This window comes from Microtus pennsylvanicus, chromosome 5 (genome assembly GCF_037038515.1).
Source record: "Microtus pennsylvanicus isolate mMicPen1 chromosome 5, mMicPen1.hap1, whole genome shotgun sequence".
Taxonomy (NCBI): domain Eukaryota; kingdom Metazoa; phylum Chordata; class Mammalia; order Rodentia; family Cricetidae; genus Microtus; species Microtus pennsylvanicus.
In genome coordinates, this window is record NC_134583.1 from 108,839,849 (window position 1) to 108,865,563 (window position 25,715).

A 25,715-nucleotide genomic window follows, 5' to 3' on the forward strand; every position below is an offset into this window, starting at 1 on the left:
GTTCCTGCCCCCAGCTCCATCATTGAGTTTCTGTTTTGGCTTCACTAGATGATGGTCTATAGCCAAATAAGTTCTCCCCACCCCCAAGTTACTTTTGATTATTTTTTAATCACAGCAATAAAAAGCAAGCTAGAACAATTACTAGAGGAATCAGTTCCCTGCATTATCAATGGGAAGGCGAGCTCCTCAAACAGAAAGGCAGAGATACACTTGCCACAGTAAGAGGATGCTCAGGGTTGGAAGGGGGAACAGCAACATCTCCTGCCCTTGTCCCTTTGTCTTCACTCACGCACCCCCAGTGCGTTGGGAAACAGAAAAGACAAACACACTCGGATATGGACTCAGATTTAAACACTTAGATTTGTGTCTCAGCTCTCCCCAACCTTGTGGAAAATCAAATGTAACCTTTAGGGGAATATTTTATTTTCCCTGTATATAAAATTAGAAGTTTTCACATAATTTTGCAAAGATTTCTTCCTGTTTCAGAGGCTAAGAACTTACAGGAACCTGGATGCTGTCCATGGTTCTTCAAACAGTAAAATGCTGATCATGGTAATTCAAAGACCTGACAACCTGTTTTGGCTGAATAGAGTTGTTACAATGGAACAGCCTGAATTTCTGTTCTGACACCTGGAAACTTCTACAGCAAAATAAGCTGTTCTGAAGTTCCTCAGCTCCTCACTGGGTCCTCATATTTCCCCCCAAAGCTCTCTTTCAGTGGGTGTCAATGCCTTTTTTTCTGGCTAGCCTGTGGTGGGGTTCCCTTGAAAGGTGAATTTTGCAGGGCTGCAGGTAGATAGCATTAAACATAAAGACTACAGTGCCAATTGAGGTAGGATTTGAATACTCGGGTGACTCCAGTTTGTCTTAAATGACATGAGGTTGTAGATGGAGACTATGCATTCTTTTCCTGGCTGCCCAGACCTGCATAATCACACAGAAACTGTATAATGACAACACAGTTTTGGGCAATGACTCAGGTGTGTTCCTTGCTATCTCTTACATCTTAAATTAATCTGTTTCTATTAATCTGTGTATCGCCCTGAGGTGGTAGCTTACCAGTAAGGTTCTGGTTTCCTTCTCCTTCTGCAGCTACATGGCATCTGCCTGACTCCGCCTTCTTTCTCCCTGTATTCAATTTAGTTTGCCCTGCCATAGGCCAAAGAAGCTTCTTTATTAACCAATGGTAATAAAACATATTCGCAGCATACAGAGGGAATCCACATCATGAGGTTAGGGATTGTGATTTGTGAGGTAGCCGTAACACACTGCACTGCCTTGCTCGAGTACTCAATAGTTTAGATCAGTATGGATTTGTGTTTGGTCAGAATCCTGCATCTCTTTTGTGGTTCAGCCTCCTACTTTACTTTGAGGAAGGATTTGTTTCTCTGTTTATGCAGTCTTAGAGGACTATTGTATTAGTCGTGGTTCCTTAAAGGAAGAGAACTGATAGAATGAAATACACACACACACACACACACACACACACACACACACACACACACACACACTAGAATGGCATGCAGGATCGTCTATCAATGACTGTCTCAGGATGGGAGATTGAGAATCCTGTAGTGGTTCAGTCTGTGAAGGTGGATGTCTCTACAGTCCCAAACTGGTGAGTGAGTCTGGGAGAATCCATGGACAGCTGCTGATCTCCAGTCTAAACTGAAAGCCCAAAGGAGTATTGTAGCACAAATTCTAATTGGTCTTAATAGTAAAAACTCAGAATTAGCTATCAGGGGTGAAAGCTGAAGGATCAGAGAAGCAGAGTGGCCAGCACTAGAGAGCTCTCACCTCTAGCAATGCTCAGACCAAAGGAGTGATCTTGTTCTTGGGCTGCCTCTTCAGACTCTGTATTTAGACTGCAATCTCAGACTTCATCTTCAGACTACAATGCTCCTCAGACTGCACTGAGCTCCTGTCTCCTCCCACTTTATATTCCTCTCTGTGTCCAGCCATATCACTTCTGTCTCCACCTCCCTAGTGCTGGGATTAAGGTGTGGGATCCCAAGTACTGGGATCTCCTTTGTGTGAACCCTGTTTCTCTTTTAGACAGATGCACTCTTGTGTATCCCAGAGTGACCTTGAACTCACTCCACCTCTGTCTTCAGAGTCCTGGAATTAAAAGTGTGTGCCACCACTACCTGGCCTCCATGGCGAACTAGTAGCTTAGTTCTGCACTCTGATCTTCAAGCAAGCTTTATTTGTTAGATTACAAACAAAATATCATCCCAGAGTATGTTCTAGTCTGGTGAAGGAGTGCCTTGGCAGCAGGATAGATGAACTGGCCAGTGAGAGTCAGGGCAAGCAGGTCAAAAAAAAAGCAGGTCCTTCTTCCCCATCCTTTAATCTGGATTGGCATCAGAAGGTGCGACCCAGAATCAAGGTAAGTCTTCCTGATTTTAATAATCTGATTAAGAAAATTCCTCCTACTGGGAGGGCCCAGCAGTTTAGATGTTCATTGCTTACCGATACAGTCATGTTGACAACCAGGAAAAATATCACAGCTGCCAATTAGGGTAATTTACTATCTGTGTCTGATTTGTATTACTTTACCATCATCTAGGTGATTTATAAAGAAAACATTTTTTATTTCTCATAGTTTTGGAGACAGAAAAGTTTAATGCTGAGGTGTCTGGCAAAAGACTCCTTGCTGCAATCGGATGACAGAAGGTGAGAAGAGAAAGGAGGGGCACAGGAGTCTTTCCTCCAATAGGAAGACACTTGTGTAAGCCAGCTCTCATGACCTAAACACATTTCAGAAGGCCCCAGCCTTTAATTTTAAGGTGTTACTTTAAGAATTAAGTTTCTGACGGGCATGGTGGCGCATGCCTTTAATCCCAAAACTCCAGCAGCAGAGGCAGGTGGGTCTCTGTGAGTTCCAGGACAACCAGAGCTACATAGTGAGACCCTGCCTCAAAAAGTCAAACAACAACAACAAAAGCAGAGCAACAACAACAAAACAAGCAAACAAACAAGAGTTAAGCTTCAAATACATAGACTTCGGGGACACATTCCAGCCACGGCACCTAAGTCTCCTCCTCTAGCTCTTCCTGGAAAATGTGGGTCTAGAGTGAACTACGTCTGCAAAATGTCACAACAGATACGTCTTTATTATGGTGTAGAGTAGATTTTTAGGACATATTATATAAAAAGCAGACTTGCAGAAAAATACAAGTTTAGAATCAAGCATGTTGGTTCACACTTACAATCTGAGTGTGCATGTGGCTGAGGCAGGATGATTACTGAGTATTTAAGTCCAGACTAGGCTACAGTATAAAAGGAGGAAGAGGAGAAACAAAGGAATGGAAAAGGGGTAGGAGGAAGAAGAAACTTAAGAACTGTGTAATATTATATATTCTTCTCCCAAATGGAAATGAGAATTCTTTACAGCCCCCCCCCCTCTCTCTCATTTCTGTTTTTCGAGACATGGTTTCTCTGTGTAACTTTGGAGTCTGTCTTGGAACTCTCTCTGTAGACCAGACTGGCCTCGAACTCACAGAGATCCACCTGCCTCTGTCTCCCAAGTGCTGGGATTAAAGGCGTGCGCCACCACCACCACCTGGCTTACAACTTCTCTTTCAATCATCTCTCTACTTACCTGTCAGGGTCTGCCTACCTGTTATTATTCTCAGCCATTTGGTGGTAAGATACAGACAAAAGATTCCTTTAACTCTAAGGATATTAGTATGTACTTCCTAAAACAAGGACATTTTCTTATGAAATCACAGATAACTTACTAGCATTAGGCAATTAGCATCCCTCCCAATACTCTTGTGTAATCTACAGGCCGTATTGACATTGTCTCAGAGGGCAATCCTTTCACACCTGCCCTGCCCTGCTCTGTCCGTGGTCCCTTAAAGAGACAAGACAGAACCACGGCAGCTCTTTCTCTTTAGAACCCTGGAGTGGCCCTGACTTCAGGCGCTTTAGAAAAATGTGCCTACTTCAACAGCAGTTAAATTTCAAAGGAAAGGTGCCAGAAAGTGAAGGAGAACGTGCTTGGAAATGTTGCCGGGCAGGAAGGCTGCACTACATTTATCTGAGTTGAGGTCACCAACTGCTTCATGCTTTTCTGTTTTCCCTATTACTGTTCCTACATAAAATTCCCAAGGGGTTTTTTTCCCCACCATGACAGCATTAGAGAGGCGGTGGCCCTCAGTAGGTAAAGAGGAGCCATTTGTAGCTCAGGGGCACTGTGAGTGAGAACTGAAGGGGAAGGTATTAACGCTTGGAGGAGGAAAAACAGGAGACTGTAGATGGTTGCCAGGTAGAAGGGGCCTGAGGCGTGAGCGAGCATATCTCAAAGAGAGGCCCAAGAGATTCCTTTGAGGGATATAAGCAACATGAAATCAGGTAGTGAGGAGACTGCCCAAGTTTCCATTTCTCTGGGAGTTATGTCATATTGAAGCTAAATCAACTGCGCGACTTAACGCGTTTCTAACTACTTCTCATGACAATAAAGAGAGCAGACCTCCGCCTCGGAATCCTCAACAGGTAAGTCTCTGGGTAGGCATTTAGTAAAGCTGTTTTTATTTTTAAATAAAATAAAATATGATCTTGAGGAGTGTTGTTGGTTTCTGATTTTTAATGATAACATTGTTTCTCTTAAGATCCACCCAGTTAAGTAAAAGGAAACAGGTCAGAAGACAATCCTAGGCAACGCACATGACTGTAGCAACTAAGTGTGGCAAAGACTTCAGAGAGTTCTCTGCCAAATATTGATGTCGGGAAATGCTGATAATACCTGCATGACGCTCACACCTGAACTTAAACCAGATATGGGAGGGGGGCATGCATGGACAAGGGAAGGCCAGAGGGGTGTAAAGAGGAGGTCCAGACCTGTCTCTGGTGGACCGAACTCTGCACAGACAGATCTGCAGCAGAACAAAGGGGCGTGGCCACCTGCGGAGTTTGCAAACTCCAGTGACACATCTCTTAGGAAACTGCTTCCCGACTCTGCCCACTCTGCCTACTGGATTGCCAAAGTCTGGGCATTTCCCTCTCAGCATCCTGGCTGAGGCAGTGCTTGGGGATTCTCCCATCCTTTACCGATTGTTAGACATAGTTTCTAGTTATGTAAGAAAAGGCTATTCCTGTAAGACACTGGGAAATTTACATACAATACGATGTGCATTTTAGTATAAATAATGATACTAAATTGGTTAATGCAGAGGTCATCAATACTTGGGCATATAATAATACTTTGGAGTCAAGGTATGAGAATTGTTTCTACTGATGTATAAAACGTTGAGTTCAACAAATATTTATTAAACCAGTGTCCTGGGAACTGTGCTAGGTAGGTATTACAGAAACATAGAAAGAGCCACTCTCTTCCTGCAAGGCATCCACAGATGCGGAAAGCAAACCTGATCTGTGCATTGCCTATGAAATTTGTCATAGCTCATGAAGCAATTTCACTTGAATGACTTAGTTCCTACCGAAACGTTGTAAGACTTTCCAGACGGAAACTGATACTTCGCTGAGTGGTGGGACCTGCCCCAGGCTGTAATAGCAGCACCAGTACCAGAGAAAAGTCTTGAACCCAGAATTCCTTCGCACTGGCATACAAGGTTCCTCCTGGATTGCTACAGGCACCAATGAATGACAGGGGGCAGATCAGTGTTCCTGCTGTTCTCACCGCTAGCAAACACGATGCCAACATCTACACCACTCTGGGAGTGAACAGTAAGACTTCACTGTGGACTTAGAAGACATGGACACATGAGAGTGTTATGAACCACTTTATAACAGTTTCACAGCTTAGACAATATGAATAAATCCACTAATATATGAATTACAAAAATTGATTCAAGAAGAAACAAAACTTGAATCATCGATATTAATTAAAGGGATTAAGTTCAGAGCCAGGCATTGTGGTGCCTACTATTAATCCCAGTGGTTGGAAGGCTGAAGTAGGAGGGACTGAGTTTGAGGCCAGTTTGGGCTGTGAAGTAAATTCAAGTCCACCCTACGCTACATAACAAGACCCTGTATCAAACAAACAAATACATAAATTCTTAGAAAACAATCTCCCACAAAGAAACTCCATGTCTAGGGGAGACCATAATTTCTCTGATTCTAAAACTAGGCAAAGTCATAAGGAGAAAATAAAATTATGTTACATTATAACATAGATATAAACTTGCAGCATGTCTTAAGTAGGGTGTTTATTTATTTCTATGATAAAACACCATGGCCAAAGCAGCTTGGAAAGGAAGGGGATTCTTTTATCTTACAGCTGGAGAGAAGGATCAATAGTGAAGAGAACTAATTGTTCTTGAAGAGCACCTGGGTTCAATTCTGAGTTCCCATAATTCCAGTTCCAGGGTATCTAATGCCCTCGACAGGCTCCAAACATACATGTTAGCAAAACACCATACACATAAAACAAATGTCTTCAACATTCAAAAAATATACCATTTGCATTGAAATGCATCAAAATATCAAAGCACATCAAATATCAAGAGAAAAAAAACTCTAGGAAGAGACTCACTAAGCCTCTACACAGAAACTACAAAATATTTCTACAGCTAAGGAAAATCCAAATAAAGAAAGATACCAGGATAGTGTATTAGGAAACAAAACCCAGGAGGTAAAATATTGGGATGATGTCATCTCCCCCAGATTCATCTACAGAGTCAAAGAAAACCATAGAAAAATCTTTCTATGTGCATTCGAAAGTTGTTTTGAGTGGAAGTCGGAGGCCTTGGCACTAAGCAAGGCAATTTGGGAAAATGGGTTTGTAAGGTCCAAGCTCACTAGCTTAAATAATTGACTTACAGTAACAGTTTTGAATAGGAATTGGGAGAGACACAAAATATATATCAATGGAACAAAACCCTTCTCAGGAACAGGCTCCCAGTCCTAGCTGTGAGAACAATGATGATTTGTCTTTTATAAATTGCTGTTAGATTCATTTTTACACAGAGAAAAATGGATTAGATGAATTTTAAACCAAAAGTTAGAGAAAGAAAATAAAACTTCTAGAACAAGGCATATAATATATTCATGTCTTTGTAGTAGGCAAGCATTTCTTAAGCAAAAATCCTTGGTTCTCCAAACTTAAGTTGGAAAATATCCATATATTATTGATTCAGAAAATCTGTAGAAATCATTAGAAGAGTAAAGACAAGCCAGGGGAAGAAAAGGGATAAATATGGAAATATAATAAAGGATTTGTGTCAGGAAGAAGAGAACAAGTTGACCGAAAGACAGGTAGGAGTAGGCTTGGGCAGTCATGAAATCCAAATGTCCATTCCATGATGTGGAACAGGCTTAGCTTCTTGAGAGCGTGGGAAACGGACATTAAAAGCACACAGCATACCATCATTTCCCCACCACAGGGCCAGCTATTTTTTTAAATACATGTATGTTATGTATGCATGGACGAAAGTGTGTGAGGATGTGTGTGCACATTTGTGTGTTCCCATGTGCACATGTATGGGGGGGGAGGGCAGAGGACAAGCTCAGGTGTCATTCTCAGGAATACTGTCCACCTCTTTTGAAACAGGGTTTTTCCTTTGGCTTGGAGCTCACCAATTAGACTAGGTTGCTGACCAAGGGGTCCCAGAGATCCTTGTGTCTCTGCCTCCCCAGCATTGGGATTACAGAGCTGACTCTGCCCCTTGCTGGCCCTAAGGTAGCCAGATCCCTGACCCCCAGCTCCCTAATAGGAGAGCTGCCCTCCAACACTCTTCCCTACACCCCCACCCCAGCACTTGGAAAAGCTAGTTGGTCCCAGTGACCCAACTGACCAGCTCAGCTAGCACCCAAACACACATCCAGGGCTTTGAGATGATGCTCACCAACATCTACCTTATCTCTGACCTGCTGTAGGGCTGAAGGTTCTGGTCCCACAGAACCACAGCCACAGGATCTCCATAACTGTCACAATGGCAGAATATCTGAGAGGAGTCTCTATGCGGGTCCAGTATCGTTGGTGTATCGGAAGCCACAGACCTTGAAACTGACCAACAACACATTACACAGTGAACATTTGCAAGTAAAGCTGTCTGGACCAAAGGGTCTACTGCATGGTACAGGGTAGCTCCCAGTGCCACCAAGACAAATGAAGAGGCAATGGAGAGGCGAGAAAGATGGAGCAAAGTGGATTTATTTTGTTGTTTGTTTGTTTTTGTTCTTTGTTTTTTAATTATTATTATTTTTACTTTATCTTTATTATTTCTTTTTTAGTTTTCCTTTGGGTGGGGGGTTGCTATAAGGGTGAAGGGCAGATATGGAGGGACTGGGAAGTGAGTGGGATTGGGATGCATGTTGTGAATTTCCCAAAGAATCAATAAAAAATAATGGGTTAAAAACCAAAAATAACAGCAACAACAAAAGGCCAAGTATAAACTACCATGTCCGGTATCTTACATGGGTGCTAGGGACAGAACTCTGACCTCACATGTTTATAAAAGCAGTCTACTAACTGATCCATCTCCACAGCCCCCCAGCTAATCTTCTAAAGTCGGAGAATACAGAACTAGGTCAGGTCCTGGTGGGAACAGACCGACGCCTTCCAGTGTGTACTTGGGGAAGGCTTATTTTGCTTTCCAAAATTCACTTGAGAAGTCATTTAGAGGTGTGGGGATGCCAGAGGCAAGAGGAATAATTATGCCCCCAAAGCATCAATTTTTCTGCCAAAGAGCCTGGAAATGGAGTGGCAGAAGCCACCATTATTCATGGTGATTTATTATGTGCCCGCGCCATTACAGCCAATGTCATCCTCGCCACCACCACAGGTGAGTCAGCTCAGGGCCTGCCTGAGGCAGGTAGGGGCATTATCTGTGTGAACGTGATTGTCAGAGGGAGCCTTAGCACACAGCTGTCAGCCAAGAATGATCCCTGACTCAGTGAACATGAGCGAGGCCCTTCATTCTCATCCAAGGGTTTACAAGAAGTGTCCCACAACACCCTCTGCTCATAAAGCACTGAGGAAGCTGTAGAAGCAGGGAGCTCTGGGTGTTGGGGAGCACAGTCCCACAAATGCCCAATACATATATACAACAATGGCATGTGTAAGATTGCTTGGGCAGACCTAATTACAATAGTTAGCAGCTACCAGAAACAATGCAAAGGTTTGTCTGCTGCATAAGGGGACATAAATTGCAGCTTGTTTATACAATGGAAACTCATGACGCATGAAGACAACATAGATAAATTACTCATATATATTTATGGATTGAAAGAAGTCAAAACCAAAGATAGAAAAATTGAAATATGTTAATAATGAGTAGGAAAATGGGAATGTACCCATAGGGATATTTGGCCACATGCCTAGAACAGGAAGTTCAAACCCCCACAAGACACTACCGGTAACCGCAGAAGACATCTAGTGACGTGCACATAGCATTGACTCAGCAAAGAGAGAGGTTCCCATCCCGCCTTCCTCAGTCTCCTCTTTACATTTTACTGGAGGAAAGAAAAACAGATAAGAGGAATGATGGGGAGATAAGAGAGGAGGGAGATGTAACCAGTGGAGACCCCACAGCTTTCAGTCTTCTGTGCGCCTTGTTTTTCTCTTTCCCCAGTAAGAGTGTTGTGTTACTGAGCTGATTGCTTTTTCACAATTCCCTTTTAAGCTATAAGAGAAGCAAGAAAGATATGCCAAGTACAAGTCTTGTGTTCTGTTTCATAAATGTGCATGAATACAAAGGAATTAGAACATGGAAGCCCAGCACATACATGGAACATCATATAATGGCATAAGAAGCTTTTATGTGATGTTGTGCGCAAGACCATCCCTGAAGCATCAATGCCGTGAGCCAGAGAACTGCATGTGACCAGATACATCTTTGCAGGGTGTGTGTGGGAGCTTGAAAGATATAGGCAGAAAGATGCAGTCTCCTTGTTTCCCACCTAATACTTGTCCATTTTTTAGTTAGTAAGGTAAAAATGAACAACTAAAAGCTCCGATTTTATTTAGGATGTGTGTGGTTGACTCCATTCATTCTCACAGCTAGGTCTGACCACATCGCTGGTGTCTAGCCAGTTATACGCACAATGCTGCACAGGGTCCCAGGAAGACAGCAGACTTGTCTGGACGTTGCATCTCCATTTCTATTTTCTGAATTATGGACATGATTCAGAAAATCAGTGTCTGGTATCCTGTCATCCGCTTTCAGCCACAAGGCTGCTCACCTCAGTTGTAGAGCAGAAAGAAAGCTGGGGGTGTTGGCATAAAGGTTCTATGTAGACCCCAGGCTGCTTGTCTTTAAACTTCTTTTCCTCAGAGAAAAATAGAACCTGTGTACTCACAGCTATTCAAAAGATGTTGGTGCTAGCTAACCTAGGCCAAAAAAAAAATAACTTCCTGTCCTGCTATTAAAACAGATAAAACGATATGTTGACTTAAGCCAAGCCATGAGAGCCAAGTAAGCTGGGCATGATGACGTACATTTGTAGACCCAATACTGAGGAAGGAGAGACAGGAGGACCTGGGGGGCTTGTTGGTCAGACCACCAACCAAATAGGTGAGCTCCAGGGTCTGTGAGAGACCCTGTCTCAAAATAACAAGGAGGAGGGTAACTGAAGGTGACAACTGACACTGACCTCTGACCTCCCCATGTAGACACATAAACACACACACACCTAAATAAAATCAAATTATAAGCCGGGCAGTGGTGGCCTACACCTTTAATCCCAGTACTTGGGAGGCAGAGGTAGCCATATTTCTGCATTCCGGTTCAAGGCCAGCCTGGTCTACAGAGCGAGTTCCAGGACAGCCAGGGCTTCACAGTGAAACCTTTTCTCAAAAAAAAAAATCAGTATATCTATATCTATACATACATACATACATGTATATACATATATACATATAGTAAATACATTTTATATATTAAATAAGTTATATTTAAACAATATTAATAAAGACTACAGGTTGCATGCCCTTGGAATGATTTCCATCTGCCCTGTCTTCCCAGAAAACAACTAGATAAAACCTGAGATTGAACATCTCTTCCTGACACCACATTCCCTGACCTGATGCTGCTGACTCCAGTCTGACCCGGGAGGTAGCAATTAATGGGGTATTTATCAGAGACTATGTATCAAGGCCATTTTTGTTCTATCCTCCCTCCCTTCCTCCTTTTCTTTCTTCCTCTGTCCTTCCTTTCTTTCTTCCCTCCATAGAGCTTTCTGGCAAACATTTGTACTACAGTAGCACTGAGGGGGCTAAATGCTACCCCTCGAGATAATGTTTGTAAGACAGACATGCTGGGAGGAAGCCAAATGTCCATCATCAGGGAGAGTGTTGAATGAACCCCAGGGACAGCCACACACTGTTGGATTCTACAAGCATGGAAAGGAACGAGGAAGAGACCTCCAGAACAAGGGCTGCACTGAGCAGGGATAAGCAGAAGGAGGAATGAGGAAGAATTCTCCACTGTGAGCGGGCACTAAGCTGCATTGTTCAAGAAGAAAGGCAAGCCCAGGGCAGGGCTCCTAAAATGCCACCTGTGTGGAATCACCAGAGGGGGTGTCAATGGAAGGGCCTGTCTGTATTTTCTAAGACAGAAGACAGGCCAACCAAAGCCTCACACAAACTGAACTAATCGCTACCTGCCCTGGGAGGGAAGGATGGGGGGGGAGGGGGGGAGAAGAAGAAGAAGAAGAAGAAAACCTTTCTGGCTGTGTTCTTCCAGAGTTTTGGTGAGTTATGTGGAGGGTTTTTGTTATTGTTTTTATTATTATTCTTTTTTTTTACATCATTTAAAACTTATTGAGGGCTGAGAAGATGGCTTAGCAGCTAAAGGTTAAGCCTTTACCTTAATTCCAGGCTTGACCTCCTGAGCTCAATCCCAGGTCCCACAAGATGGAAGGAGAAGACTCCCTCAGACTCTCTGAGTCTCACGTGTACTCTGTGGCAGGCACATGCCCCCTAAGATAAACAGAAAAACAAATAAATGTCTTCTTAAAGTGTTTGTTTAGCCTTGTAGAAATGAATTTCTAAATGCAAATAGGAAACCATAATCCTAAGTGGGTGTCAGACCAAGGGCACAATTACACTGAAGACTTGTGTGGAATGACTCCTACCTGCACACGTTGACTGTGTATCCCCTAATGCCCTAGGTCTTGGAGCCACAGGAACCACCAGGACATCAAGTTTCAGTCAGTGGGCTTGTTACTAGAACTAATAAGACTTAAGAAAACTAAAAACTTTGGGGAAGGGGCACTGTCTCAGTGGGTCAGGTGTCTGTTGCACAAGTATCAGGGCCTCAGTTCAAGCCTCCAACTGCCACATAAGAAAGGCAGGCATGACAATGTTCACCTGTGGTTCCAGCACCGGGGATGGGGAAGCAAAAGGCCTCTTTCTCCTGAAAAAGTCAGGAAACACGGATAGCATGGTCCCCAAGAACCCTGTCCCCAAGAGTGTAGTTGTCAACAAATGCTCATTTGAAACTCTGAAAATAAAATGCGAGGGCTCCTATTGGTTAAATATGGGGCAGTTTGCGCATGTGACTAGAACACTCTCATCTACCCGTAACACGTTAAACCCACATATTCACAATGGCACGTTGAGAAAGCTCCCGGCAGTCCCGATCCAAAGTTGCTAGTGTGCCCGTTTGTTCCTGAGAAAACCATACGGTCCCATCATTTCTGTAGGAAATCTACTTCAGGCCGACCAAATAGTTGATTTCAGAAAATGTATTCAGAGTGAAGGCAAGAACTCGTGGCACAGATCTTCTACGCTAGGCTTTTGATAGCAAATGGGGAGACAACAAAAGAAAGGGCATGTCCCTGCTGACAGGAACACGGGTTTCCATTAGGAATCGTGCATTTATGCAAGAGAGAAGCGCTGTGGCCAGTTTCAAATCCTCCACCCCTGGTCCGCCAAGCTTATGAAGACCTCAGCTAGCTGAGCAAAGAGTATGTATGCGCTTGGAAAGGCAGGTGCAGGAGAAAGATACATCACAAAGAGCATGTCACGATTCTTCCACGTCACTGGAACTGTGCTGTACAAATGTCGTTTGCTGTTTTCAAGTTCATGAGTGATAAATGACTGTGCCCTCATTGTATGGAAACACCCGGCCCAGGTTGATAGCTTATTTTTGACATTTCCAAGCATAGCCTTATGGCAGGCATGGTGGCACACACCTGTAGTCCTAGCACTTGGGAAGTGGGGGCGGGGTGGAGGAATCAGAAGTTCAGGGTCATCCTTGCCTACATAGTGAGTTAGAGAACAGCCCAGGCTACAGGAGACACTGTCTCAAAAAACAAGCAAAGAGGCACCCGACTGTGTTTATCAACCTAATATTTCCCCTGTGCGTCCCATGTAATTTGATATTCTTATTTTTAAGAGACAGGGTTCTGCTAGGTGACCTAGGCTGACCTCCAAGTTGAGACCCGGTCTTAGCCTCCTTTAGGGCTAGGGTGCACACCTGTGCTTATAAGCAACATTCTGCTACAATGTTTTCATTTTCTGCCTGGCACTCTTGCTCTCAGCGTCTCCACACTGAGTCTTTGTCAGTCTCTGTACTAGTTAGCAGAGTTCCAAAGACCTGGGTCAAGCAGCTTTAACTCACGTCTTTGGATGGTGTTTGTCTGTGTGTTTGCTTGTTTTGGTAGAAATCTCACAGGTTTTGCTTCAGGTGGGTGAAGAATATAAGCAGGTTATTAAACAGTTTTTCTTGATGGGTGATGGTGGTGCTTGCCTTTAATCCCAACACTTGGGAGGCAGAGGCAGGCGGATCTCTGTGAGTTCAAGCAAGGTCAGCCTGGTCTACAGAGTGACTGTTATAGCTAGGACTGTTACGCAGAGAAACCCTGTCTCGAAAAACAAAACAAAAACAACAAAAAGTTTTTTCTTAACATATATGAATTATACATATAATGGTTCCATTATGACATTTTAATACATGTACATAATGCATTCATTTCTATTGTATTCATGCCCCCATAGCCTTCTGCTCCCCGTATGCTCCCTCTAACACTAATCCTCCTCTTCCCAGTTTCCCTTTCTACTTTCATGGCTTATCTGATGAGACTAACCAGGGTTGTTTACAGCATTCTCTGACTTGACACCTGCTCCATAGGAGGGAAATCATATCTGATACAGTAAATCCACAGAAAAAGCCACAGCTGGGAGGTCATAGGCCCTACCACAGGCTCTGATGTTGTTCTGTGACCCAGACCTCTAAGTCTGTCAACAGCTAAATAACTATGTTTGTGCCCACAGGTTAGTGCTGTCATCAGCCCTGGTGAGAAAAGCTTCCTGCAGCAGTCCTCAGTGACATAAACTCAAAACTGGTCAAGAAGTTCTGATTTTTTAAAAAAGGTACATATTGTATAATTATCCTCCAGAAAGAAAATCTTAGTACTTTCTAGATACAGAAATGCAGGGCACACTATTGTCCATTTCTTCAGGGTTTTCCTAAATATTAAATGACAAACATTAAAATTATACAAAATCTAACTGTGTATTTTATCCTCAGACTTTTGTCCTCTGGGTAAACAAGTTGTGGCTAAATTTGCATTTCTTTGACTTCTAATAAAATTGAAACTTTTTCGTTTTAGTCAGATAGACAAAGAGATCAATAGATAGGTGATAAATGATGGTAGTTAGGTAGATGAATGATAGTGATATCTAGATAACTGGATGGATGATAAATAGATGATGATGGATAGGTAGATAGATGATAGATGATATGGATGATAGATGATAGAGAGATAGATGATAAATAGAAAACAGGTATATAGATGATAGATAGATAGATAGATAGATAGATAGATAGATAGATAGATAGATAAAATCTTAGTGTTACTATTGCTGTGAAGAGACATCACGACCACGGCAACTCTTTTAAAGGAAACAGTTCATTGTGGTGGCTCGCTTATAGTTTAGAGGTTCAGTCCATCACGGCAGGGAGCATGGTGGCATACAGGCAGGCATGGTGCTGGAGAAATAGCAAAGTGTCCTGTGTCATTCATGGTCCAGTGCCAGCTCAGACTGTAAATTATTTCTCCGGACTAGAGGGGAGGCATGGGAATAAAGACACAACTCATATGGCTTTATCAGGAGGGAGATTCTCAGTGATCCCTCATGAAATTCTGAGTTCACATCCTGAAAATTCACCCGCATTTATTCTCCAAACAGCTAGTTTTTATACCAAAATGTAAACTGAGGGGGACATTCATTAGCATTCTGTTTCCTAGGTAGCAGGACTAAAGTCATGTCCGCAACTATGGTTGCTCTGTCAGGTAGCCTGGATTAACACCTCTTCCCAGGCGATGTCTATAATTACAAAAACAGCAGAACAATATTAGCATATCCTGATCCTTTGTTTAGGTCTGGAAAGCCAGGTGACCACCTTGTATGTGGTCAGGTGCAAACTGGCCTGAAAGTCTGGCTGCCATACAATGTAGACATATGGGCCTGTATAATATAAGGCCCTACAGTCCTATATCCTGCAGGCAACAGGAAGTCAACTGTCACACTGAGTGAAGCTTGAGAAGCCCCTCAAAGCCCGCCCCCACAGTGACACAATTCCAACAGATGGTGTTGTACAAATTAAAGGTGCGCCCTCCGGTCTCAAGGTCTGGATTAAAGGTGTGTCATCCAGTCTCCTCTAACAAGGCCACACTTACTCCAACAAGGTCACACCTCATAATAGTGGCACTCCCTTTGGGGACCATGTTTTTTCAAACCACCATAGATTCATAGATGATAGATAAATGGATAGATGGATAGGTAGATAGAGATAGATAGATAGATAGATGATAGACAGATGATAGAAAGATAGGTAGATAGCTAAATAGATGATAAATAGATAATAGGTAGATAGATGATAGATAGGTAAATAGGAAGAGAGAGAGAAAGGAAGGAAGGAAAGAAGGAAGGAAGGAAGGAAGGAAGGAAGGAAGGAAGGAAGGAAGGAAGGAAGATATCCTTTACAGATATTGCCTTATGTGGAGTCTTGAGAGAAGTAAAAAGAAGATAAAGGAGGTTAAGTAAGTTGCTCAAATTTGCTTGTATTAAGTAAATTTAAAAATTTGTTTTGCATCTCCTAAACAAAATAAAATTGTTCTCAGTTTTCCTCAGTAAGCAATAAAGCCAATGTGGAAGAACTCTGTTGAAGTCCAGATTTCAAGGGCATCTAATGAAACTAAGTTCCTTTCAGCCAAATCAACTTGGCAAACTACTATTCTGAGACTTACTGGGACATTCAATGTCTTTGGCTTGTAATTCCAAGATAACTTGGGTCCAGATCAAGATTAGAAGATAAAGAAGAGCCCACATCAGAGGGCATCTGACACACCTCAGGTCCTACTGTCAGGGAGGCTACCTGAGAAGCTGAAGGTCACTTGTGTGCCTGTGGCCTCCTCCTCCATCACTGCTGTGGGACTCTGTGCAATCGTATTTGCCTTGTGATGGGGGAACTGCAGCCGTCAAGTCAGTTGGCCTTTGGTTTCTGAGTGTCTTCTTCATTTCTATCTCTGTTGATATAAAAGGCCAGGATGTCACCTGCTGCTGAACCTTGTGTGACAAAGTCAAAGTCCCTTTTCTTTAATTGTTAACTAGTTATTCCCTGAGTCAACATTTAAAAGAAGAAAGGAAAAACAGTAACAATAAGGAACACCAGTTTGTTAGGAGAAGGAGGAGGTGTTGTCACATTAGAGAAAGTTAATGAATGAAACCAAACAAAGGTTTCTCTGGAGAAAGGAATTTGACAGACTTAGGAATAAAAGGAGACGTTCATATTTACTGTAGAAAAACAGCTCTAATGGTTCTTTCTCCTTGGTTTCAGGCTCTTAGCACAAAAAGTCCTCTTTTAGAAACAGGTGTGACACACACAGGGGAAATGGCCTTCCAATCTCACCCCATCTGACATTATTGTATTCATGACTACAAGATAAGAAGATGGGGTAATGAGATAGATAGATAGATAGATAGATAGATAGATAGATAGATAGATAGATAGATAGATAGATGGATGGATGGATGGATGGATGGATGGATGGATGGATGGATGGATAGACAGATAAACAGATGGATAGATGGAAGGATGAATAGATAGATAGATAGATAGATAGATAGATAGATAGATAGATAGATAGATAGATGGACAGATGCATAGATGGATGGATTCATGGATGGATGGATAGGTAAACAAATGCATAGATGGATGGATGGATGGATAGATAGATAGATAGATAGATAGATAGATAGATGATAGATAGATAGATAGATAGATAGATAGATAGATGGACAGATAGATAAACGGATGGATGGTTAGTGAGGATAGGATAGATAGTGAGCACAAATTAGGGATCTCCAACTTCTCTCTCTAGAATAGGGCTTGGCCCCACCATTTCTTGGTTTAGGCTGAGAAATCCCAGAGTATGAGATGCCAGCCACAGTGATTGTGAATTCAGAAGTTCACTCCCTACTCCCATAAAATGGATTTGCTGTTGGCTTGAGTTCAGCTCATTCAGACACCCAAGTGTCTCCTGCAAGTGGACAAGATGTATCCTTAAGGACCTTGAGTCAAGCAAACCAGCGACTCAAGTGCAACCTCCCCATCAGAGCTCTGTGTGTGCCCCCCCCCCAGGAGGAAGTAGTTCAATGACCAGGTACGGAGGAGGAGGAGGCAGGTTTCTCACTCCAATCCTTGTTCCTCCTCTTCCCCTCAACACAGAAATTGGGCAGAGTTTTTAACTTGGTTGTGCCTAGGTTTGCCCGCCAACATGATGAAGGGAAGGCAAGCATCTTGTTTGAGTCTCACAGCTTCCACAAACCCCAGGAGTGATCTGAGCACCCATGTCACAGGTAAACTGAAACATCAGCATTAAGCATCAGGTTCAAGCTACCTCAGTAGTAAGCAGTGTGGGCGGGCATTGAAAGTGAGTTCCTCCCCACAGAGTTCAAAGGCTGTGAGGTAGACAAGGTCCATCTCCAGGGTGTGTTAGCTTTATAAATACAGTAGAGCACACTGGAACACAGCTATGGTAGACACTCCAGTTCACAGGACACTGGGAAGGGAAGGCACAAAAACGTCATACACCACTGTGGAATCCCGGTTTATTTCACTGAGTCTTTTCTAAGCCCATGGCTCTGCTTTATAGGTTTATGTTTGTATACATATGATCAAATTACACATACAGTTTTTAACTCTTTTTTTTCTTACCCTCTGGTACTAAGGGACTCCATTAGTACCTTCCTTCCTGTAGACTGCATATGACTGCATGAAGTTCCATAATACATTTAATTCGATTTTTTCCTCATGTTCAACATTTGAGTTTGTCCATTTTTTTTCTTTCTGTAAAATGATTCTTTTTCTTCATTTGCCTTTTTCTTGGTAGTTTGCCTTTTTCAGACATTTTTATTTCCAGCTCCAGCCAGGCCACCCAATGATCTTGGGTTCCCTCTCTCCTGACTTTTTTGAGAGTTCAACCCCTGGAAAGAAGGTGATCTTTCATACTATAATGTACACAGCTAATAAAGCCTAATCTACTATATCTTGAACGGTTTTTAAAAATCACTTTAAACCAAAGGATGTCTCTATCTGTGGGGTTGTAGCGATCAAGTAATCTAGACAAGGGGATTCCCCTGACACTCAGCTAGAGAGTAAACTCCATAACGCCAAAAGGTAGAGGGCTCACTTAGTTACGGTGGTGTTATGCTTAGAACAACAACAAAAAAAAGAGTATGCTTAAATGCCAGTGGAAACAAAGAGAAATTCACACTAACCCAGATCCTCCAACTACAGCCAGTAAGGTATTTGGCCTTGGGGTTGGGATGAGCCCGCCCACCTTCCCACACCAGTCAGGCCTGGTTCTCAGCCCTAATTACCAAGTGATGACCACAGAGAGAGTCCTAGAGGTGCAATTGTTAAATTGTGCAAGGCACCTAGGAGTGCAATTGTTAAGTTGATCACCACCTCAAGCGAGGTGTAGGACCAAACCTGGGTCCTGGTGGATCCTGTTTGAGCTGCGAGGAATATCAAAGACCCGCCGGGAAAATTCTCCAAACCTCCTCTAAAGTCACGCCGTGCCCCTTCTCCTTGAGACTCCCCTACAGACGGACCAAGGCAGAAACGCATCTGCAAACTAAATCCCTTCTCACCGGGCCAGGACTGAGTGTCCCCAAGGAGGCTGGTGTGGAATAGCAGTGGGTAAGACGCCGGTGGGAAGCCTTCTACACGGAACAGCGGGGGACCGGATTGCCCCACGCGCGCCCCCCCCACCGGGACGCTCCGCCCTCGGCCTCGCTGGTTGGCCGCGGCGCTGCAGAGAGCGGCGGCGGGAGGAGCCGGGCGCGCCCGCCACGCAAAACCACGGTGCTCGGTCCCCAGCGGCTGTGGCGGCACTGACAGCAGCCCGTGCGCTGGGTCCCCGCAGCGCCCACCCTCCCTCATCCTGCATTCGCAAAGCTCTCCGAGTCCCCGCTAGCGCTAGTGCCCACCATGGGGAAGCCCACGAGCTCTGGATGCGACTGGCGCCGCTTCCTGCGGAATCACTGGCTGCTGCTCTCCACCGTGGCCGCCGTGGTGCTAGGTGAGCCGCGCGGGGGGCGAGGCGCGCGCCCGGGGACAGGCCGCGTGAGGGGTTGGGTGGGCTTGGCATAGCGCGTGCTGCCCACGTCCTCCGCTCCTCTTGGGGGACAACCCGAGGGCTTTGCTTTCACACTGGGGGTGGGGGAGAAGACAATGCTCATAGGGAAGCCCCATTTGGGCGCTCCGCGAACTGCTACCCCTGCTTTCTCCAAAATGATCAAAGGGGCTTGGAAGGTGGATGGGGTCATTTGAAAACGAGCAGGGTTTAATTTGATCTTCATCCTTAACTGTTCCCACACAGGCACACACCACCACCACCACATCACCACCACCACCACCACCATCACCACCACCACCAGCACCACCACCACCACCACCACCACCAACACCACCACCACCACCACCACCACCACCTTCGTGCGCGATGGAGACTGTATGAATTACAGTTCTCCATCAGATTTGAATAGACATCTGGGCCTGCGGGATGGTGGAGACTCCGGGAATGTTGAAACCCCTGCCAAGGGGTAGGTGACCCCTGACAGGATTCCCCTTCAATCGGATTCATGCCTGAATTCCCATCTAGCAGTTGAGGCTCCAGGGAGGCCACAGGAAACCAGCTCTAAGAGATCTCAGCCCCCTTCTTCCTCCTGGGCTACCTGCTCACCACGTTTTTCTATTAAAAATAATATAAGCCTCTTTATCCGTGTTCACACTCGCGTGTATTTAAGTGACCCACGCCTGACATATGTCTGAGCCATTGCTCAGAGGTTTGAGTTACTAATGTTTGGAATCTCATTTTCTGACCAGGTTGTCTGTCTAACTTGAGCTCCATAATGTAGTTTAGGGTGGGAGCTCTGTTGGTCTTTAAATCCCAGGTGGGGCCGCCCAGCAGGTGCCGGCAGGTGCACCTAGAGAGAAAGTGGATTCCCAGGCAGCCTCCACTCTCTGTCTGGAAATTGCAGCTGCCTCTGCTGGAAAAGGATTGGGGCCACCAAAGGTTCTTCTCCCTGGGTATCGTACGCTGCTCTTGAGGCTGAGAATACTTGGTGTTGCCTGCTCTCCAAGGTCTTCCCCGCCAGAAATAAAATGCCTTTGGAAGTTAATGCACTCCTTGGGGTCATGTGGGCTCCTCTGGAACCTTTTGCAAAAGGAAGTCGGGCTTCTAGTAAATAAATAACATCCTGAAATCGCCTTACCAGAGGAGTTTGTGGGAGGAAGGGGGGGGTGGAGTAGAACCACTAGTGTTCACTTTCCCCGATGCCAAGTGGTTTGGGGCGTTTGGGAGGAAGGCTTATCTTGCGTCACCACAATTAAATAACAGGCCCTACCGAGAAAGTGGATGGATTTGAGGACATGCCTTGTTTGTTTTCCCAATGATGAGTACAGAATTTATTTTTAAATTCATTTTGAAAGAAAGTCTCGGAGGTGACTAAAGCTTGTGTCTCCTTTCCAGTTTTGGGTGTGCGTCTGTAACCCTGGGCACTCCAGAGATTCCACTTGGTCACCAAATGTTTCTAGCCCAGCAGTTGGCATGAGCGTTGGTGCCCCGCAGTCCACATACCAGCTCAACAGAGGCCACTCTGGAAAGGAAGCCCAGCCATTACTCGCTGGCCTTTGAACCAGCAGCATAAACAACATCCTCAGGCCAAAAAAAAGGGTTCCCTCCAATTTCACAGGCATGGCCTGTGGTCTCAGGTGGACCCCTTTTCCCAGTTTGAGTGTGGGTGAGCCACACGGGGAACTTGGATCAGATATTTTGTTTTAGCCATAAATCCAGCGTTTAAAATTGCAAGTGTCCAGCTGAGGTCTTCCCAATCAGTTGCTCTTTCTGAGAAGTGAGGACAGACTCAGGCATGTTGCCATCTGGTATTAGAATCCCATCGGGGTGCCCAAGCAGGCCCTTGCTGGGGGTCCTCCTCTTTACCACTCAGAGCCCCTTGGTAAGAGTGAAAACTCAAACCTCCTTGGTTCAGTCTACACTGGCTTGCCAGTTTAGTAAACAGTGAAATCCCAGCCACTTGTCCTGAGAATCTATGAGCCCTTTCCAGATTGTGATAGCCAAGTTTGGTTTTGTTTTAATAGATGCCTTAATTGATTCAGCAAAATTACCAGCGCTCTCAGGAAGCCTGTTTTGGGGAGTTTTTGGACAGGTAGACCTTTAAAAAGGGGGAATGTTAAATGCCGTTCGTTCCTTTGTGAAATCTGCTGAACACATCCATTCAAATATTTGACCCCTGCCCCCCCCAAATAAGCCAGCAGCTATTACTATGTAAACTGTTTTGGTTAGTGAAACTAAGGGCAAAGTTTTCTTTTTGCCAGACAAGGTGGCACAAGCCTGTTATCAGGGATCAGGAGGTAGATAGGAAGATCAGGAGTTCAAGGTCAGCCTCGGCTGCGTGGTGAGTTTGAGTCTGTACTGAGCTCCCGAGCTATAGGAGACTGTGCGTGTGTATGCGTGTGCACTCGAACTCCTATTTAAAGTCTGATTTTCTGAGATATAGCTAGGAAGGGAAAATACAGTTAAAGATTACTTTCATTACTGTGATGTTAGCTTGGTTTTTAATGGCCAAGGAGAGTCTTTGAGATAAATGTTTGACAAGCCCTTACTTGCAAAGTTGGTATCAAGTAGGTGACTGTCTTTGATAATTTTTGTGAAACCCTACAAGATCCTGAAAATAGTATTTTCATCTGAGAGGATCATTTTATTTGGGTTCCGTGTTCCCATAATACAGCAGAATAAGCATAGTGCCTACAGTCAGGAGCCCTGCTGGAGCCCCGGATTCTGCCTGCTGCTCTCTAGATTCATTGCTTAGTCTCTGGGATCCTCAGTTCCCTCATCTTAAAAAACGGAAATATGTGACCAGAGTTGATTAAGATACTGTGGAATCACCCAGTTTGTGGATGGCATACAATGGACATTCAGTAAATGCTACATTGAAAAAAGTCTGATTTAAATAGGAGAAAATTAATACACATTGTTTTGAAATTGAGTCTCCGTTCTGCCTAACGTCCAGTTTATAATTCGAAGTCCATAGTAATGGTTGTAATGGCATTTGATGGCACGCTCTATCGAAGCAATGCCGATCTCCCTAGCATCAGTCACTATAAAAAGAGGCAATAGAAAAAGCTAATGACTTTGTTTTTTACCCTGTGGACTAATTCTCAACTTGCCTAACAGGCAGAAAGTCAGCGGGAAGAATGTCCAAGCAGGATTCCTGTGTGTGAGAATTCTGCCACCAAGGCTAGGGAAGCCTGTAGTACAGGGAGAGATGCTCGCGGGTTCCCCATCACACTCACCTTGGGCAGTATTATCATCCCCCCCCCCCACCAGGGTTTGAGTGGAGAAACCTGCAGTGCTCCATTTGGGGGCTTTCACAAAAGGCCACAGATACTGCTTGCACCAAGGAGCTGTCAAACTTGTTCATTGTAAAACCGTCCCTATGAGCTCCAAGGAAGCAATCATCTCTATTGTAAAACTATACACTCCAAGTTCTGAGTAACGCCCTCTCCAGTCTTGTGTCTTCTGCCCTGGACTGGCTCTGGGTATGCCTGACAGTGTTCATTTGGACCTAGGCTTTGCTTTTTGTTCTTCTATTGATGATTCCAGAGCCAGCTCTTCAACTCACTGGCATTGGTACAGCAGGATTTAAGAGTGTCTCTGCCTGGCGTGGTGGCACATGCCTTAAATCCCAGCACTTAAGAGGCAGAGGCATTTAGATCTCTGTGAGTGTGAGGCCAGCCTGGTTTACATAGTGAGTCAGAGACCAGCTAGGAAACAAGTTGCAGAGATATGTGGGGGCATCCTGGATCCTTGGATACATAGCAGGGAAAGGTTGGGGTTTGGGTGGACTGGGAGGTTGAGATGGTGGTGAGAAAGGAACTGGGCAAAAGGGCAGGCTAAGTTCATGTCCAAGCAAGGAGAGAAAGGGCCTCATCCAGGCAGTGGAAGTAGAAGGTAATGAGACCATCAAATGAATACACTAGGGCCTGGTGGAATTTAGTCAGAGTGAGAATAACTGTCTTTATCAGGATCAAAAAGTCCAGAAAAGGGGTGGGTGTGGACAAATTGAGGTGAAGAACCTCCAGGGTCCTTTGAGTGAAACTAGGCAGCTACCAGGGAGTCTTGAGCCTCCACACAGGTTGTAAGTGTTAGGTAGACCATATTAGACTCAGGAAGAGGCTAAAAGCTCTGGGACAAATGAACCCACTTGAACAGGGAGGTGAAAAGACCCAGAGCTGAGGCGTGCAGACAGGAGCTGCTGGCCAGAAACCAGCAGAGTTAAGAAGTAAACAGTGCTGGGGAGGATACTCAGTAGTGCGCTGTGAGTGGAGGAGGCCAGGTAACCCTGGGAGACTTTCTTTGGAGGCACTGGAGTGTGAAGGGTTTAGGAGAAAGTGGTGATTAAGTGTTACGGTCAAAGACCAGAGAACCTTTTCTCATTTTGTTTTGTTTCATTTTGGTTTTTGAGGCTGCTCAAAAGGAAGCAATCTTGAAGGTGGAGATGAAAGAGGGGAAGGGGAAGAGATGGAGGGAAAGGGAGAGGGAGAAAAGAAAGGTACAGGAGAGAGGGGAGGAGAAAGGAAGGGAGGGAAAAGGAGAGGGAGAGGAGAGAGGGATAGGGAAAGAGAGGGGTTATGAAGAGAGACTGTATATGAATTATGCAGAGTAGAACTGGATGCTTGCCCACAGGGTAGAGGGATCTGGTGAGGGCTTGCCCTGAGCAAGGCACAGGGTTGTATGCTTGATCTGCCTTTTCTGGTTGGCAGAGCCTGTCTGAGTCTCGCTCCTCCCCAGATCCTTAACTAACTGGCATCATACCGTAAAGGATGCTGTTCATAGGTTCTGGAGACTAAGGCCTGGTCTGTCCATTTGAAGGCCTCTGCTATGGGAAGAGCTGCCTAGAAGGCGATCAGATTCTCTCATTTGAGGCCTTAAAATAACCTATGGCTGCTGCTACCCTAGGGTAGATAGGCCTTCTCTCTAGCGTGGCATCCCAAACCTCCCGCGGTTTACATCCATCCCGCAGCCTCATTCTTCAGCAGACAGCTCCCCACATCTTGAGTACTGCATCTTCTTCTGAGAGCTACAAAGCGCCCTCCCTTCCTGTTTTGCCTTTGATAAGATCTAGGACTTGGTGTCACATCAGAAGGGCTGTGTGTGTACTTCAACCTTTCTTATCTTTCCAGCAAGCACACTTCCAGGAAACTGAGGCACTGACAGGAAACTTGCCCACGGTCATGCACGGATCTAGAGCAGAGCTGTGGTTCAAACCCTGCTTGTTTGGCTCCACAGATTCTGCTACTGTCCACTGTGCTTTCTGATATAGAAAGCCCATATGTGCTGTGCGTTTGTCACTCTGTCTTCTGATTTCTCTGCCTCCCCACTAACCACAAGCCCCTGATGGAGGACTCTGCCCACAGCACTGTCTCACTGAGTTATAGGTTTTGTACATTTGTTGAATTGTTGAGCAATTTATGGCCCAGGGTATTGGGACCCAGAAGCATGGCCCTTGTTTGTTTACACCAGATTTCATGTCCTCCATTGATTCTTTTCATCTTGCCCCAGCCCCCTCTGACCTATGTAAGTAGCTCAGTTGAACGCTTAATTAGTCTGCAGATACACCAGGCATATTCATTTTTCTTTCTTCAAACTAGATTACACACCCTTTGGGATGCTCTTATAATACCTACAGGTACTCAAATACAGAATGAGATTATAAAAGAATGCAACTGACTCTTAAAAATCCACATGAAGAAAAAATACATAGCTAGTGTACTTTGGGGGCCTTTGTTTCATGTCGAAAAGAAAAGGGTTTATATTATCTAAAGGAGAAAAAATGGTTTCATTCACATGTTAATTTGTTTATAGGTAATAGATTGTCTGACCTGGTGCAGTGTTTGTTGAGAAAGAATTGAAAGTGAAAGTTCTGAAACAGATTATTGATGTCTCCTAAGGACTCAAGAGCTGGACATAGTAATAGGCGTGCTACATACTTACTTGTTCCTGGATTAGGAAACCTCTGAGGATCCTTGTAGCTCCATGGTCATATAGGCACTCCTTAGTTCACTGCCAGGAACTAGAGGGACTCCCATGTAGGGCACTAAGGAAGTCCTAGGGGTATTGCATGAAGATGGCATGACCTTGATGTCCCATCGACTGTCCTGTGACTTAGAGAAAATAATACTAGTCATACGTGAGGCTACTTACCGGGG

General features: G+C 44.5%; 1 protein-coding gene across 1 annotated transcript in view; it reads left to right on the forward strand.

The window, feature by feature from the left end:
• Positions 1 to 19,247: 19,247 nt before the first annotated feature.
• Slc1a1 (solute carrier family 1 member 1) overlaps positions 19,248 to 25,715 on the forward strand; it is a 71,712-nt gene continuing 65,244 nt past the window's right edge. The window contains exon 1 of the mRNA XM_075973786.1: positions 19,248 to 19,503. Within this exon, the coding sequence (XP_075829901.1) occupies positions 19,413 to 19,503 (91 nt within the window). The 5' untranslated portion in view covers positions 19,248 to 19,412. The remainder of the gene's footprint in view (positions 19,504 to 25,715) is intronic.